This window comes from Arvicola amphibius, chromosome 5 (genome assembly GCF_903992535.2).
Source record: "Arvicola amphibius chromosome 5, mArvAmp1.2, whole genome shotgun sequence".
Classification (NCBI taxonomy): Eukaryota; Metazoa; Chordata; class Mammalia; order Rodentia; family Cricetidae; genus Arvicola; species Arvicola amphibius.
The window spans coordinates 46,855,723-46,873,268 of record NC_052051.1 but is presented as its reverse complement, the minus strand read 5'-3'; the positions used below and the strand labels follow the sequence as shown (position 1 = coordinate 46,873,268).

The following is a 17,546-nucleotide window of genomic DNA, read 5'->3' as shown; positions in this document are numbered from 1 at the left end:
CATAAATAAAGGCCCCTGGTGTGCCCCCAAGGAGGAACTCAACTGCATGAGCAGAGACCTGCAGGCCTCTGCTGACCTCAGGGGTCAGCAAGGAAATCTCTCTGTTTCCTCCTTCTGGATAGTATTAGCCTTACTTGAGCCTGGTACTCTTGGAAAGCAACCAATGCAAAATCTTCCCTCAACCATTTTTTTTTTTTTTCCTGGAACAGGCTATTGTAAAGCAGCTCCCTTTCCATAGGACTTGGTCCAGGATGTTCCTGCTTTAGCTGACTAAGCCAGACCCAGGCCCTCCAAATTCCCATTCTTTGCCTTATGGATGATTAGCTAAACCTTCCGTCTCCTTGTCTAATCCAGACAAAATACTAACTATACCAGACTTAAAGACTTTTCCCTCCAGCATCCTTGCACCCACTGTCAGCCCAAGCCGTACCTACCTCTTTAAAGGGCCTCATGGGAACCAGCAGCCCCCGGGAAAGACTTGTATGTTGTCACTGTGCCTGGCCAACTCCCTGTGCTTGCATCCTGTCCACAGGTCTTTTCTCCAGGGCCTTTAAATTGCTTGAATAGCTTACATGCCCTTGTCCTTCCAAGAGATGTCTCCTTAAACTCAGGCTTGTTTTCTTTGTCAGTTTTTTAATTTATAAAAAGGAATTGATAGATCCTCTGACTCCTCAATTATGACTATTTAGAGAATAACATAAGAACCAACTAGAAAAAGAAAACAAGAAAGCAACAGAAATGGTGTCATAGGTAGCAAGAGGTGTCTTAGCTGAGGGTTTCTGCTTTGACTGTGTACACTACACTGTCCTGTATCAAGGGAATACATCACAGGTTTTCTTGCCTTTTTTCCTTAAAGTCTGTTTATTCATTTTAGACAATGGAAATTTTATATAGAAAATTGTGTAATTAATTGTAATTTTAAAATGGTATAGATTAAGATTCATTTTCTGTGTTCTGTTTTAAGAGTTGTATTTAGCACTGCTGTGTTTGGGATTATAGTTTAAGGTTCTTACTGTATTTTCTTTTAACTATAATTTGCCATTTTCTATGTTTTTCCTTAACTAGTTTTTACATTTTTATAAGTTTGGCACAGACTATGAAGACTCTAAGGCTAAGAAAGAACACAGTGAAATTTTCATTGTATAGGCATTTTACAAATACACTCATCTTTGCTGTGCTAGGTAAGCTATCTGTACCTCTTTCTAAAACAACCCATTTCAGTGTTTTATGTTCTTTCAGAGGTGACTTTGTCTTTCAGCTTCTATAGTGTTTATGGTGTGGACAACAAAGACCTTCAGGCTTGCAAAATGCCAATCAGTAAGTAAAATCTTAAGTATTTTAAAATTTAATTAAATCATTGGCTAGATAATTAAAGTGGTTTGTTATGGGGTATTTGTACATTGTGTGAAGGTATATTGCTGTGATTGGTGTAATAAAAAGTTGAACAGCCAATAGCTAGGCAGGAGATATAGGTGGGATTTATAGGGGAGAGAAAGGAAGAGAAGGAATCTAGGTGCACAGGAGATGCCAGGAGACATGGAGAAGAAACAGGAGGTTCAAGGTGGAAAAGAGGTAACACCATGCGATAGAACATAGACTAATATAAATGGGTTAATTTAAGTTATAAGAGCTAGTTAGGAACAATCCTAAGACAAGACTGAGCTTTTTTAACTCAAAAGAAGTCTCTATATTATTATTTGGGAGCTGGCTGGAGAGACAGAAAAGGTCTCATTACTTATGGCATCCAATGTAGGATGCCAAATGTTTTTTTTTTGTAGGCTTAGTGACTGCACATAAATCTACTGACATTTTAATTATCATCAGTGGCCCCACAGCTCCCTCAGTGCCCCACCAGCCACTCAAGCTGTGGCCTGGCAGGGCTTCTGGTTCCACTTTTCTGACTGCAGTATGTAGGTTTAAATTAAGTCTCTATCATTCTATTTATCAATAAGACTCAGGAGTCAAAGGCTGGGGTAAAAACCTGCTAGCATAGAAAGGCTGAGTAGCAACTAGCTTGGCCTTGTATTTTGGCCAGAGACACCACAAGAGACGTGTCTTTTTATTTAGACAAAAGACAAAAGGGGGGAATGTTGTGGGTTATTTTGATCACACTCTTAACATTCCTGAGACTACCCAATAAAGTTATGCTCTAAATCAAGGGGCAGAACCAGCGAATGGCTTTCTGAAATTGACCTTTGAGAAGCCAAAATTTGCATAGAAAAGATACTTGGGAAGGAAAGGGTAGGGTCTGGAACCTTTTGGTTCTGGGAAGAGGGAAGAGCGGCATCTCTCAACCGTCTCTTGTGGCATCTCTGGCCTAAAACAGGGTTAGCTAATTGCTACTCAGCCTCTCTGAGCTATCAAGTTTTTACCTCAGCCTTTGACTTCTGAGTCTTATTGATAAATAGAATGATAGAGACTTAATTTAAACCACATATTGTGACCGTGGAAGAGCCGGGGCTATGAGACAGGAAGCTCTGCTATGCCTTGGCCTGAGTGACTGATGGGGTGCTGACTGAGCAACTGTGGGGCTGCAGATGATAATTAAAATATAAGTAGACTAATATGCAGCCACTAAGCCAACAAAAAAAATCAATGGTTAATTAAACTATTAAAGTGTTTAAATTAATTATTCAAGCAGTTATTGTTTTAATTATACTGTTGCAGAATTTCAAAGAATTTAGTTTGTAAAGTAATAATTTTCTTGGGTTTTTCCCTTTTACTTTGACCTATTTTTTGTAGAGTTATCAGGTTTTTTCTCTTTTAAATAACTCTGAAACTAGGGGTGGATCTCAGTTGGTAGAATGCTTGTCTCACATGAACAAACCCTGGGTTTAATCCCAGTGCCATATAAACTCTTGAGTATTTGAACAATCCTGTAATCTCAGATTCAGGAGCTAGAGGAGGCCAGAGGATCAGAAGTTCAAGGCCAGCCTGGGTTTGAACTTATATTTGAGCCTGTATCACAACACCAAAAATAAATAAATATTTGAACAAGTTCCTCTCAGATTTGTTATCCCCTTTTCTGAACTTCTTTTTATGTATTTGAAAAGAAATTTTGTGCCCCCTTTCTCCCTTTTTCTTTGTTTTACCTTTTGGTGCTAGAGATGGCACGCGGGGCATTGCACATGCTCTGCTTCACAGGCTACACCCCAGCCTGGCTCTGTACCTAATGGAACTACACACCTAAGGTGGGGTGTTGCTTTGATATCACACTTAGCATTGGCTTTGGAGAGATGCCCCCTACTTCGTCTCAGTTCTCACTCAGAACCTCTTTCTTGAGATCACAGATGTACTCACAAAGGACCCAGGTGCCCTCATCTGCTGCCGTGAAAGAGACAATTGAAGGAAAGAAGCTGAACTTTGGTTGGCATATTTCCCTCTTGAAACTTTCTGCTTGGAGTTACATGTTTTGATTTTTTTCCTAAATCTTTCTGTTTGTGAAGGGAATTATGTATTACTTTTAGACACAATGCTTACAACATAGGTTCCTTAGAAGAAGATTTTTACTTGTTTACTTGCTAGGCAGGCTGGAGAGATCTCAGTACTCCTGTGTATTCTTTGAATGGACATTTGCACACTTAACAGAAAGTTGACAGTTCATGTTTGGATCATCCTTGTTCTAGGACTGGATGGAGCTCTGGGTTGATGATGCATTTTGGAGCTTCCTCTTTTCACTCATCCTTATTGTGATAATGTTCTTATGGAGGCCATCAGCAAATAACCAGAGGTAACAACACGGGGAATTGTGACTCGGAGGCATTTGTTAGCTACCTTCTGTGCTGTTGAGAACCTTAGGAGGCACACCTCCCAGGAAGCATTAGGAAATCCAGAACTGTTAAACACAATGGCCTTTTTTTTCCCCAAGGGAAGGAAATGATGCCTGTTCATTCACCTGGAAGGCAGGAGTGGATGTTGTCAAACAACCTGGTGATCTTTTGCTATTCTATAGAGCCAGGACTCGAGTCCTCCAAAATCCTCAGCTGTTTCAACCCTAATCCTGAACTTTGTCTCTCAGTGAATAGAACCCTTCCTCATGAAAGAGGCCTCATGTACTTTGTATCCTTCAACAATAAAAGTTTCCCTTATACTTATTACAAGTCCTTCCTCCTTACACCCTTGCCCTGACTATCAGTAGAAGTCACTCTTATTGCAAAGGTTACAGGTGCTTTCCTATAGAGGTATGCTTTGCAAGAGAGTTTTGATATAGCCATCCCTGAAGCTTTGTTGTGTTAATTGTTACATGGAGACTTTCCCCCAAAGTTTTACTGTGCTTAAATGTGTAAGAAAAAGAAACCTCGAGGTCAGACTCTTAAGTTTTGACCTGCCGCCTACTAAAATTGGTGCTGACCCAAGTTTCATCCTTTCCCTCGCACAGATCATTTCCCTGCTGGTCTTGATGCTTGCAGGGACCCCACACACATGGAGACTGCTGGGAAGTACTTTGTTTTTAAGGAGTTGTATAGACAAGTGAGAAAACAGGCATAGCAAATGGAAGACAGTAAGAGGCATTAAGCAGTCCAGGAGGAAGATAAGACTCTATGAAGAGCCGGGCGGTGGTGGCGCCTTTAATTCCAGCACTCGGGAGATAGAAGCAGGCAGATCTCTGTAAGTTCAAGGCTAGCCTGGTCTACAGAGTGAGTTCCACGACAGGCTCCAAAGCTACACAGAAAAATCCTGTCTCGAAAAACAAAACTGAACAGATTCTGTGAAGAGCCAGAATTTATGGAAAAGCTTTAAAATAGCAATAACACAGTGAAAGATTGAGATGGAGGGAATGTACATTTGGGGAGAAAAGTCATGGTACATAGAAGTCAGCAAAGTATGCAGTATAGCTAGTATGGCGGGGCAGCATTTTTTTCCTTCTTTTGTTTTATTTATCCCAAGTGTCTTTCACTTCATGCATCTTGATCCCATTCATTTCCCTATCCCCTCACATCCACCCTCCACCCCTATAACTCCCCTCAAAATAAAACAATTTAAGAGAGAGGAAAAAAAGAAAAAAACTAAAAATCTCTTCATGGAAGCTGCTGTGTGAGAGAGTGTGTCACACAGTAAACTCCTTTGTCCATATATCTTTACTTGCAAGTATTTGTTGCAAAGAGTCATTTGATCTGGTTCGAGGCCTCTGGTTTCTGCTGCACTATCAATGCTGGGCCCTTGTTAGTACTCTTCTTGGATATCTTGTTGTTGCCCTGTGTTGTAGAGATCCTGCAGCTTTGGTTCTGCGGGTCAGGTCTCTTCACATGCTCCAGCAGATTATAGATGGTAGATGTTGAAGCAGGTCAAGTCAACCCTGGTTCTTGCCCGCCAGCTCTCCCCTATCCTCACCACCAGGGTGAGCTCTCCCACATTGCCCTAGCTAATTCACCCTTGCAGCACTGAGCAAGGGGTGGGGCCAGTTCTCCGGCTTTCATATCCTGGGGTCAGCTCTCCCACACCTGCACCATCAGGACCCGCTCTACTGTGTTCAGGTGCCACATTCTTTTATTTGTTTGTTTGTTTGTTTGTTTATTACATATACACTATTCTGTCTGTGTGTATCCCTGAAAGCCAGAAGAGGGCACCAGACCTCATTACAAATGGTTGTGAGCCACCATGTGGTTGTTGGGAATTGAACTCAGGACCTTTGGAAGAGCAGGCAATGCTCTTAACCCCTGAGCCATCTCTCCAGCCCCAGGTGCTGCATTCTTATCCCACATTCTTGGAAGTGCTTTTGGTTTAGAATATTTGCATAAATTTTACTGACTAAACATCCTAATCTGAAATCCAGGATCCACAGAGCCAGAACCTTCTAGAGCACTGACCTGATGCTTAGACAGGTAGGTATGCAGTCTGAGAGTCGAGGTCTTCAGCCTATTCTTTATGTCAGGAAAGCTGGACAGGGAGAGCAGGACTGAATGGTACAGGACTGAGTTCCAGTTCAGAAACCTGTATTTTGGACTGTGGTGGCGGCCAGTCCCACCTTCTCCTGCCTACCTTCTTCTCCCAGGAGAGAACTATTGATTTTCTTGTGTATCCCTCTAGGGAAAATGAGACAGGCATACTAGGAAATGCGTTTTCTTCTTCCTTTAACAAATAATGGGTCAGTGAGGTGGCTCAGCAGGTAAAGGCTCTTTCTATCAAGTCTGTGGACCTGAGTTCATTGCCTGGGACCCACTTGTTGGAAGGAGAGAACCAATTCCTCAAAGTTGTCCTCTGACCTTCAATTGTGTGAGCACATGCACACACACAAATAAATAATAAAAATTTAAATAACTGGGCATGTTGGGTCAGAGCAATCAGGAAGCAGAAGCTCTGTGAGTTCAAGGTCAGCCTGGGATACACATCAAGACCCTATCTTTAAGAGAAATTTTAAACTGTGCAGTGGTGATGCATGCCTTTAATTCTAGCACACGCAGAAGCAGGTGGATCTCTGAGTTGAGGCCAACCTGGTTTATAAAGCGAGTTCCAGGACAGCCAGAGCTGTTATGAAGAGAAACCCTGTCTTGAATCCCCTCCCAAAAGAATTAAAAATAAATAAATTACTCTTCTACACTTTTCTTTTTAAAAATATATCTCTGTATCACTGTGGATAGATGCATCACAGTAACCAGGGGCTGTGCAGTATTTTGTAATGTGAGAGAAAATGCGTGTACACACACACACACACACACATATTCCAAAAATACTGGACATTTGACTTTCGCTATTACCAGCAATATTTCCTGAATGCTTTCGGAAAGATGTTTAATATATGATGTATTTAATAATTAAAATACAAAAATTCTTAGAGGATTCAAAAATGTAAATGTTTGTTTAAATATAGATTCATTTGGTGATATGAAAATAGAATATCAGCCCTCTAAATGTAATGCTTTTTTCGTCTATGAACATTTTCTTGGACTGGAGAGATGGCTCAGAGGTTAAGAGCATTGCCTGCTCTTCCAAAGGTCCTGAGTTCAATTCCCAGCAACCACATGGTATCTCACAACCATCTGTAATGGGGTCTTGTGCCCTCTTCTGGCCTGTGGGCATACACACAGAAAGAATATTGCATACAAAATAAATAAATAAATAAATAGGAAAACATTTTCTTCTTGAGGGCTAAAGAGAAAGCTCCGTGGTTAAGAGCACTGGTTGCTTTTGCAGAGGACCCAGATTTAGCTCTCACTACCCACATAGCTGCTCACAACCACCTATAACTCCAGCTCCAGGGCATCTGATCCCCTTTTCTGGCCTTTGCAGACATCAGGCATGCAATGTATTTAGTATATATAGACAATATATTCATACACATAATCTTCTAAAAAAATTCCTCCTTGCTATATAGGACAATCTGTAGAAATAAATTTTATCATCAACAATATTTTTGAGCAAGTATTTGATCTTTAATTTCACAAATCAGATTAATCTGCACTTTCATTAGAAAAACTGAAATGAGGTGGGAGGTTAGTTATTATCTTAATGCATTAGAAACTTGGACAATAAGCTTTTTATATGCCATGACCAACAGTGATCAGGTTTAAAGACTCCTTTGTTTTCACCTAGGTATGCCTTCATGCCTTTGATAGATGATTCTGATGATGAAGTTGAAGAATTCATGGTAACATCTGAAAATTTAAGTGCGTGATGTGTGGGGTTTTTTTTCAAAATGACTATTATACATACTTTAAGAAAAAGAATTTTTTACTTGAGATGCAAGGTCACATGTATTGTTTAAAATCTTTCCTATGAGGACTGGGGAAATGTCTCAGCTTGTAAGGTGTTTGCCTTGCAGGCATGAGGATAGGAGTTTAGTCCCCAGAAAGAATGTTAAAAAAAAAAAAAATGCTGGGTAGCATGCATGTTTAACCCATGTGCTGGGGAAGCAGATCACTGGAGCTCACTGGCCAGCCAACCTGGCCTTGGCTGATTCCAGGCAAGTGTAAGTGGGTGGTACCCAAGGAATAACACCAGAGGTTGTCCTCTGACCACTACACACACACACACACACACACACACACACACACACACACAGGTGCCCAGCACCCACACACACTGGGGAGGAAGCTCAGGAGTGTTTGCTAAGTACATATGAGAAATTGAATTTGGATCGTAGCACCTACATAATAGCCAGGTGCAACACCATGCTAGAATTGGGGATGGAGGGGAGAGGTAGTGTAAACAGACAGGTCTGTTTAGCCAGTCAGTCTTCCCGAAATAGTGAACTGTAGGCTAAGTGAGAGACACCACCACCCCCACCCTGAAAAGAAATAAGGTGGAGAATGATAAAGGAAGACATCCATTGAAAGGTTTCTGCATGGTAAACAGTGAACAGAAGACTTGGATAGGCAGTGTGCACATTGAAAGTGCTCAGTGTTCTCAGTAATCAGGGACACAAAACAATAGTAAGCTACTACAGCTCCCACTGCTCACAGTCAGCGTGACTGGTAGCCAATTGGAGAGGACTCCTCACATACTACCTACTACAAGTCATGGACAGTATAAAGTCTCTTAAAGAGAAGTGTGACATACCCATATCAACACACGTGCATAATTTTTTTTAAATCTAAAACTTCAATCAATATGAAGAAAATAATTTTCATATCATATTTTATACCATAAGCATACCCTGCTGTTTATATGTCAAGCAAGTAAAAATGCCTAAGATACGTGTGTGTGTGTGTGTGTGTGTGTGTGTGTGTGTGTGTGTTGGGGTGTTATGATAAAACCTAGGGCTTTTTTCACAATTCACAAATGCTCTACCTCTGAGATATATCCCAAGTTCCCAAGATGTCTTATTATTGAAATACTGTAAGCCTTGCACATTTGTCCTTAAACTTTAAATTGAATTAGGGAAGTATATGCTTGAGCTCCTCTGCAGGTGCATTTTAGACCAGCAAGTTGAAAACCTGCTTGTTGTGAAATACAGTTACCAGAACCTAAGCCTGGAGGATACTACTCAGTGAATTAGGCCAGGGACAGAAAGGTAGACAAACATGTTCTTACCAGTAGAGAAGCAAAACAGTTGATCTTCAATGCAGGCAATAACAGGTTGAGGTGAGGAGAAAAAAACAGGAACAATAATAGACAACAGTTGTTTAAACAGACAGAATTCAGCTGGGCAATGGTGGTGCAGGCCTTTAATCCCAGCACTCGGAAGGCAGAGACAGGCAGATCTCTGTGAGTTTGAGGCCAGCCTGGTCTACAAGAGCTTGTTCCAGGACAGGCTCCAAGAAACCCTGTCTCAAAAAACAGAAGGGAGGGAGGGCGAGAATTCAAGTTAGACAGAAGGACAAGTCCTAGTGGGTAGTACAGTAGGGTGACTAACAGTTATTAATTCATTTTCCTTTCAAATAGCTGGGGGGGGGGGTGCTCCGTTCCCAGCACAGAGAAGTGATCGTTTTGAAGTGACATCTGACAAATTGCCCTGATGTGTTTCTGACACACTGTGTATGTGTGTGGGTTGAAATACCACTGTGCCCATAAAATATTCAACTGGTACATATCAATTCAAAAGCCTGTTAGCTTTCCCTGTGCCTCTTTTCTCATTCCAAAACAGCATTTTAAGCTACTCCCCTGGCCAAAGTGGCTATTGCTTACTCTTTTAAAAATTATCTTTTTTTCTTATTAGGGTATTAAGTGTGAAGTTATAAAGGAAAGTATAATTAGTAATCTTTTATATGTCTCTTTGATGTTTCTCATTGTAGCTGAAGGAATAAAACTAAGAGCCTCAAAAACGGTTTCGAATGGAACAGCTAAACCTACTTCTGATAATTTCGTGAGTATCTGTGTATTTAGTGGATCTCTGTCTGATACTTTAGAGTCTGCCCGTGTCAGAGTCACTGATCGTCAAAGGAGCTTTTGCTAAGGTTTGTTGTTATTAAATTAGCTGTGTCCAGGCACTGGTGCAGGTTCAGGCCCATAACAGTGTCACTGCTGTCTGTCCTCATTTGTTAGGTGCTATGCTTGGGCCAGCAGCCTGAGGTCAGGCGCTTGTTGGAGGTGCAGCACCTCAGGCTTCCCAGCCCTGTTGGGTCTCAGTCCATGTCTGGCCAGGGCTCTACCAGACTCATCCCAGGTGGAGAGGCTTTGTCTTGGTAAAGTCAGTGGTAGCTCTTCAGCACATCCAAGCAATTTCTTCTGAAGCTGTGTTAGATCCAGGTTGTCACCTGTTGGGAAAAGAATTTCTTATGTCCTGTTCACTTTCCAAAACAACAGACTTCTAAAACCAGGAAAGCATAAGTCAAATGTAGACCTTAAGGCAGGGATGAGTTTATAAACTATTTTATTCCTTTTTATGTATAAAAGTGTTGTTTGCATGTATGTGCATCATGTATGTGCCTGGTGCCCTCAGATCAGAGGAGAGAATCGGAGCCTCTGAACTGCAGTTATGGTCGATTGTGAGTCACCACTGGGATGCAAGGAACCAAACCCAGAGCTCACTCTGTAGACCAGGCTGGCCTCGAACTCACAGATCTGCCTGCCTCTGCCTCCCAAGTGCTGGGATAAAAGACCTGCACCACCACACCTGGCTCAAAGATGAGTCTTAAAATACCTTACACATGTTGCTGTGCATGAACGTAATGGTGATGATAGCTAAGCAGATTGAACCTTACACATTCTTGTACTCTGCTGCCATGGAATGATACATAAAATTACATGTGTGTGGGCTTTCCACAGGACAAGTGCTCTGTGGCAAATAACACTGTTCTCAGTAGGATTTGACAAATTCTCTTATTTTTACTTTGGCAGTTGTAAAATGTATCCTTTGAGTAGTTTCATGGTAATTTAAAAACCTCTAGTTTTACTCAGTTTGTATTAAAGCTGCAGATAGAGCACTCTAATTTGAGATTCAAAGCCCCCGAATTTTTGAGCATCAGCATGACACAATAAAAACCTGCTGTGAAACTTGGTCATGTGCCAGATTCTTCCACATACTGTATAAAATTGCCTTCGCTTCTGTGTGCAAAGTAGATGAGTCATAAATGAATTTCCTGTTTCAACTTGGGTCCCATCCCTGTGCTTTTCACTGTGTGAAATTACATTTCCTGTAAATACTTGGAAATATAAAATATGAAATTCTGGCCCAAGAATTTAAGATGAGGGAGGGATACTTAAGCTGTGTTAATGGTTCCAACTTGTTAGTTTCCCTGTGGCAGTGTGTATCAGTTTATTTAAAACTCCTTAGTCACAAACATGTCAGTGGAATTTACTCATTTTTCTAGACTCAGTGTTGTTGGCTTTTGATCAGAAATTAGAGGTCTTACTTGTCACTAATTTCTACCTAGGACCAGAAACAGGACTCTGTTGCCTTGTCTCAGTCAGCAAGGTGCTTATTGCCGCAAGTAGAACAGCCCAGATAGCCAGGTACACAGGAAAGAAAAACAAGATTTGAGTGTAGTAACTAGAAGTAAATTTCCTTTTTTAAAAAATGTATTCATTATGTATACAGTGTAAATTTCTATTAGAAGGGAAAACTGTAACCCCGCCAGCAGGGTCAGCTATTCAGGGTCCTCTGAAGGGGCGCTACCTGAAAGACATGGGCTGAAGAGAGGAAGGAGACCAAGCAAGATTCTGTTTGTTAAGGTCTCATTTATTAGGGTGAAGGTTACAGCTTATATAGCCCTTGAAAGAGGAACTTGGCTTGGGGTGGGGGTAGGGGTAGAAACTTTGCCGGGGTAGCGGAAGGTCATCAGTCAGCACCTGGTGTAAGCCGAAACATGTGATCTATTAACATTTTTCAAGATAGTTGGAATAAGGGGCGGGTTCTATTAACAGGTAGTTCTCAAGATAGTTTGGATGTGGGGCGGGTTCTCCGTAAACATCCTTAGGGCAATGACCTCTGCTGTCCTTTAGGACAATGGTCCCTGACAGAAAACCTCTACCTACTCCAGCTGATTGGCCTTCCTTGTCTGGTATAGGAATATGAACACTCCATTTCAGTGCTTTGCTGAGGTTAGAGCATTGTCCATTATTGTTTTAATTGAATATAAATATAAACCCAAGAATGTATACAAATTAGGCATTATGAGGGATAGAAGCAAAAACAGTGGACCTTGCCGTTTTCTGTCTTACAAATAAATTCTACATTTTTAGTTTGACATTAAGACAAAAAAGAACAAGCTCTTTCCGCCATCTTGGTACCTGTGAAGGTGAGGGAAGTTCTTGCTGTTGATCTTAGAGGCAGATTCCTGGGGCCTTCTGGGAATGGCAGTGATTCAAAACCATTTCAGCTGGCTATAAACGAGGTCTCCAGAACCAGAGAGAGCACACAGCTGTTCTTTAAATTGAAGAACAATTTATGCCCGAGAAGCCATACTACTTGGGAAAGAGATGTGTTTATGCGTACAAAGCAAAAAACAACATAGAAGCACCTGGAAGCGAACCAAACAAAACCAGAGCGATCTGGAGAAAAGTAACTCAGGCCCATGGAAACAGTGGCATGGTTCCTGCTAGTTTCTGAAGCAACCTTCCTACAAAGGCCATTGGACACAGAGTCCATGTGAAGCTGTACCCTTCCTGGATTTAAACCAATGAAAAGTAAATAAACAAAAGTGGGGGCGGGGAAGATCAGTAATATTCTTAGTTAAAACCAAGAAACAGAAAAATCAGTAATGTTCTGTCTGTTTATGAAACACTGTCACACTTGTGTGTGACATTCTAAGCCAGCACACGTAGCAACTAACAGATCCCATACATCTGATTTAAGTTTATAAGTTTAAAAACATGCTACCAAAAAATGTATGTTTTCAGGTGATATTCAGCAAATACTAAATATAAATATTTATTTCTACAGGATGAAGATTTGAAGTGGGTGGAAGAAAATATTCCCTCTTCATTCACAGATGTGTAAATATCCTCTGTTCCAAATTTGAACCTGAGGCTGTAGTTTAAGGAGATTTTATTGGATGTTTCTCAAAGCGCGCGCGCGCGCGTGTGTGTGTGTGTGTGTGTGTGTGTGTGTGTGCGCGCGTGCGTGCACGTGTGAACTTCTTGCAGAACTGAACATAGCCCCAACCCCTTTCCACTGTACAGCCATTTCAGTACTAGCGACCTGAGCCAATTCGCTCTCTTCCTGGTTACAGTTTTCAGAATCTTTTTATTTCATTTTAATCTTTTACCACAGAAAAGTTCAGACATGTAAACTATTTTTACATCCATTTGTCTATGTAAAGGTCAGGTGAGAATTTGTAGAAGTTGGTTCCCTCCTTCCATATGGGCCTAGGAATCTTAATTCAAGTCACCATGTTGGTGGCGTACTTAGCCTCTGAGCTGTCTTACCAGCTCGAGCTTTCATGGCTTCAGAGGGAGTCTGCGTTCATTGTCACCCTGTGTGTATTATGGACTTCATTTTGTGTGGTAGTTTTATTTTTATATATATTTGCTTTTTTTATCTATTCCTCATTAGCATCAAGGTTCTTTACATTTCATCCCTGAATACTGAGAATTTTAGGTATGTTTGTATCTGACACAGCAGACAAAGGCAGGAAGTTCAGTCCCAGGGCCTGTGGGGTAGAAGGCAAGAGCCAGCCCCTGAGTAGCCCTCTGATGTCCACACCTGTGCTCCAAGCACACACACCTGCTAACATGTACAGTAAATAAATACATCTCCAAACAGATATTTTCCAGAAAAAAGAAATACTATGTTTGATAATGTGCTTCTCTCTCATTTTCACAAAAGCACGGAATTTAGTTTTGTAGTTCAAGTGGCAGATACCCAGCCAATTATTAAGAGTAAAAGAATAGCCAAGGATTGAAAAGTAAATAGGGAGTGTTGTGTGTTTGAATGTTTCTGTGAGTTCAGCCCACTGCCCCATATGTAGTAGGAGTGTCCTTGTAGTACCAGCTTGTTTCTGTTTAAAGTTCAGATCTTTAAAGTATTTCTGTTAACTTTAGACTGAGCTTTTTCAAAGGCACATGCATTCTGGAAACTGCATACATCCTATAATCAGAAGGCAGAACCCTGCCAGTCCACTAAGCCCCAGTCCCTCCCAGATGCCCTGCTGCCCTGCAGCTCTGGCTGTAGAGTTCTTGTAGAGTTCACTGTTATTTCTCTTTTGTTTCAGCGCTCTCCCAGTGTTAGTGGACTCAGATGAGGTAAGCCTCCTTTTACAAGTCTCCTTAGAGTGGTTTCTGTTTTTACACTGTATTTCAGAAGCTAATTCAAAAATAACCTTTTGATGTAATTACCAACTAAGCAGACAGAAGGACACAGAGCTGGCTTGAAGTGTGAAGGATTGTGGGCTAAGTAAGATTCACTGCATGCGGAAGCAGGGTAAAAGATGATTGATATAAATGAAGAGAAGAGGTGTTTCATGAGGTTTTTGTTTGAAAGTGTGTTTTTTAAGGCATTGTGTGTCCATTGTTTAGCTTCTGATACGTATAATGTATTAGAATAGTTTCCAGCTTTACTTACTAAGCATGAAGTTTAAATAAAGGGTTTTTTTGGGGGGGATTAGTTTTTGATCAGCTAGACATTGCAGGGTAGCCCAAGGCAGGGTTCATCTTCAGTATATGGATTAAAGGGTAAATGGTGAAGCCATGGCTCATACAGAGGAGGGGCGGCTATTAGCAGTTGGTATGCTCTGTGTTGCCAGTAAAGCAAGAGAAGAATTGGAAGGGAGATGCCTCTGAAGCAGTGCTGTGTTCCTCTGTGGCAGGATGACAGGGTGCAGGAGGCCTTCCCACACGACACTGTGGGATCTACATCCCACAGGGATATGCTGGGAGGCTATTTAGTGGTGCACTTAGTTCATTTGACATGATAAAAAAATGTCTTGGGTCCAGTAACATGAGACAAATCTCACATGAGATCCCTATTAACTCTGGTTCTGTCTCTTACAGAGAACCTAAACTCATTTGTAGGTAGAAAGAAGCTGACTTTTTCCAACCTTGGCTGATTATTAACCTGTTGAATTATGTGGGGACCATGGTTTTTATCTTATACTTCCCCAAAGTTAGGTCTGTTAAAAAGAGTAAATATAGTGACTTGTAAGATTAGAACATCTTGGTAGGTTCTGGATGTAGCCCCAACAATTGACACATATCTTTTTCCCCTCTAGGAAATTATGACCAGATCTGAAATAGCTGAAAAAATGTTCTCTTCAGAAAAGATAATGTGACTGGGACTGCAGTTGAGTGATGAGAAAAGCCTGTCTCATCAAAACCGATGACTTCACTATGATACGTTTTATTGTGTTGTCATGAAGATCTGTGTATGCAAATGAAGAATTCAGGTGTGGGAGGGTCCACCACCCTCATAAAGCCATCTTTAAAACTGACTCATAAAGTCAGTTTAATTGCCATTATGTTGCCTGAATTTGGAAATGATCTGATACGTCTTAACCAAGTGTACACAGAAGCGTGTTAGGTGACAGCTACAAGCATGCAGATTTGGGTCTCAAGTGTTCTCCAGAAAAAAGAATTTGTAGCTGGGTGTGGTGGCACATGCCTGGCAGTTGAATCTCTGTGAAATCAAGGGCAGCCTGGTCTACATAGTTCCAGGACAACCAGAGAGAGCTACTGAGTGAGACCCTGTCCCAAAAAACAAAACAAAACAAAAAAAAAAAAACAAAAACAAAGGAAAAGATTCTCTATGACCACTCCTTCCTTCGCACCTTCGAGATTGATTCTCCTGAATGCTCACAGCAGTGTTCATCTTTTGTAGTGATAACTTTATTCAATTTTTTTATACTGAAGTGACATAATATTAGAACGTGAGCATGTTCATATGTTGTATCTTGTCCCCTCTGTTGGTGTACACAAAACTCCTATTTGTAAATACCACCATGCACTGCATGTCATGGAGTGTGAGCTCAGGGGAACACAAGTGCACAAAGAGAGACGTCTTGAGGATACGTCCAAAGATTTGCAGGCTATGGGTACACGTGCTGCTGCTAATTCCGCTGTGACCCCTGGCCATGTGGCTCCCCAAAAGCACTTTCTTCCCGGCCTCTTGATGCACCATTCCTTGTGAGCTTTGTGGGGACTTGCACAGTATCAGGTTGGCTACACGTTCTCGGTGTTTTCCGTTTCAGGATAAAAACATCTAACTATACCATGCATCAACATGTAATTAACCAGCCCTCGATCATATTTTACACCTTGTTAAATTATGTTCATAATGTATGATTGAAAATTTTTATTCTAATATTTTTTAAATATAGGATGTTGTAACTTGAAAGGCACTTGAATGTAGTTTGGAAATGTGAATGCTTTGCTGCTCTCATGACCAAAGACACCAGGCTGGCAGGCATTAGTGATGAAAGGCAGGGTCTATGGCTTTTCTCTGGAGGGCATCTGGCCTTGTGAATTTGATTAATTTGGAATAATCGAGAAAACATGAAAATCTGACCAGGAGCACTTAACCACAACCTGCAGTGATTTTCACTTTGACGCCACAAAACAACCCTTTCTTTCAAAAGCTTACTCTTCTGAATTTATTTCCTACATACTCATTCCATAAGGGTTGGTAGAGATACATTTCTGTATTTGGATCTCTTGAAAATTTCCCATAGTGGACCCTGGGAAATGGTGCGGTGTTGGCAGCCCTGGTGGAGAGAGGCTGGTTCGCAGCCCCCCTGCTTCCTGGCGCTTCCTGGGGGAGAGTGGCCAATTCAACCATGGTTGACATTCTGTCAGTTTCTGCCACAGTGATGGGCTTCTCCTGTCCACTATGCTTCCCTGCATGCTTGTACATTTTGCTTTGGCATAGTCCACCTTTTAACTCAGTTGTTTGAGAACTGGAGACACCCTTGCAGGGTGGGGATCAGGAGTTGCAGGGTGCTGCGTAGCCCACACTGATTGACGTTAGACTTGAGAACCTCTTGCTAAGATTGCAGGCATGCACCACTGAAGCCCACTTCACATTTGTATTTAATACCCTGCCTTCATGGGATGAAGCAGTTGACCCACAACCCACACGCCTGCAGTTGATATTTCTGCTTATAGCTAGCAGGGGTTACACATTGAATGGGTGTGGGGGGAAGGGTTGATGGCCAGGGAAATGCTTTTGATACCGCATCAGTAGTGTTTCTAAAAACAAATAAATAAACCAGGAAAGACAAAGGATGCTGCCTCTGGCCTATCTCCAGGTTGAAATGAACACTTTTCTTTCCATCCAGAGAGAGTGGAGTTTCATTTTGACAACCTCACTAGAAATGTTTGGAAGGGTGTGTGTGGTGTCTGTTGTATTTAGTGATAATTGTGCCAGGTGCTAGTGTTTAGTGACCTGTGTTGAGCTTCTGTTGGGGGCTCTGCAATGTTGGTGTAGTTCACAAGGACTAGGAGGCCCACCCAAGGCTACCATGCAGCTCTTCAACCTCTTCCCCCATCTGCTCCGAGGCTCCAGACAACGTTGGGACTTCCAGGTGCCCAGCTCAGTTTGCTCAAGATGCTGTTGGACAGGCCTCCCCTTTAGTTGAGAGATCTGAGGATAAGTTTTGTGCTCAAAACTTCTTGTAATACAGTTCATGTTAGATTTTGGTGATGTATGAGGTTTGCTTGAGACATTTTTTCATGATTTGAATTAGGTTGATATTTAAATATGTGCCTTCTGGGGTAGTTATAATATTTCAGTAACA

At 41.5% G+C, this 17,546-nt stretch overlaps 1 protein-coding gene across 4 annotated transcripts in view; it reads left to right on the top strand.

Moving 5' to 3' along the window:
* Positions 1-15,679, top strand: part of Tmem87b (transmembrane protein 87B) — a 36,195-nt gene extending 20,516 nt beyond the window's left edge. For 2 of the 4 annotated variants that reach the window (XM_038329773.1, XM_038329771.1), the window contains exons 12-19: positions 1,073-1,181; positions 1,259-1,317; positions 3,627-3,730; positions 7,531-7,604; positions 9,672-9,742; positions 12,761-12,813; positions 14,031-14,061; positions 15,027-15,679. In XM_038329773.1, coding sequence (XP_038185701.1) covers positions 1,073-1,181; positions 1,259-1,317; positions 3,627-3,730; positions 7,531-7,604; positions 9,672-9,742; positions 12,761-12,813; positions 14,031-14,061; positions 15,027-15,086 — 561 coding nt within the window. In that variant the 3' untranslated portion in view covers positions 15,087-15,679. Of the gene's footprint in view, positions 1-1,065; positions 1,182-1,258; positions 1,318-3,626; positions 3,731-3,868; positions 4,095-7,530; positions 7,605-9,671; positions 9,743-12,760; positions 12,814-14,030; positions 14,062-15,026 lie in introns of those variants that run through there. The other 2 variants (XM_038329772.1, XM_038329774.1) reach the window with 2 other exon arrangements.
* Positions 15,680-17,546: the final 1,867 nt, after the last annotated feature.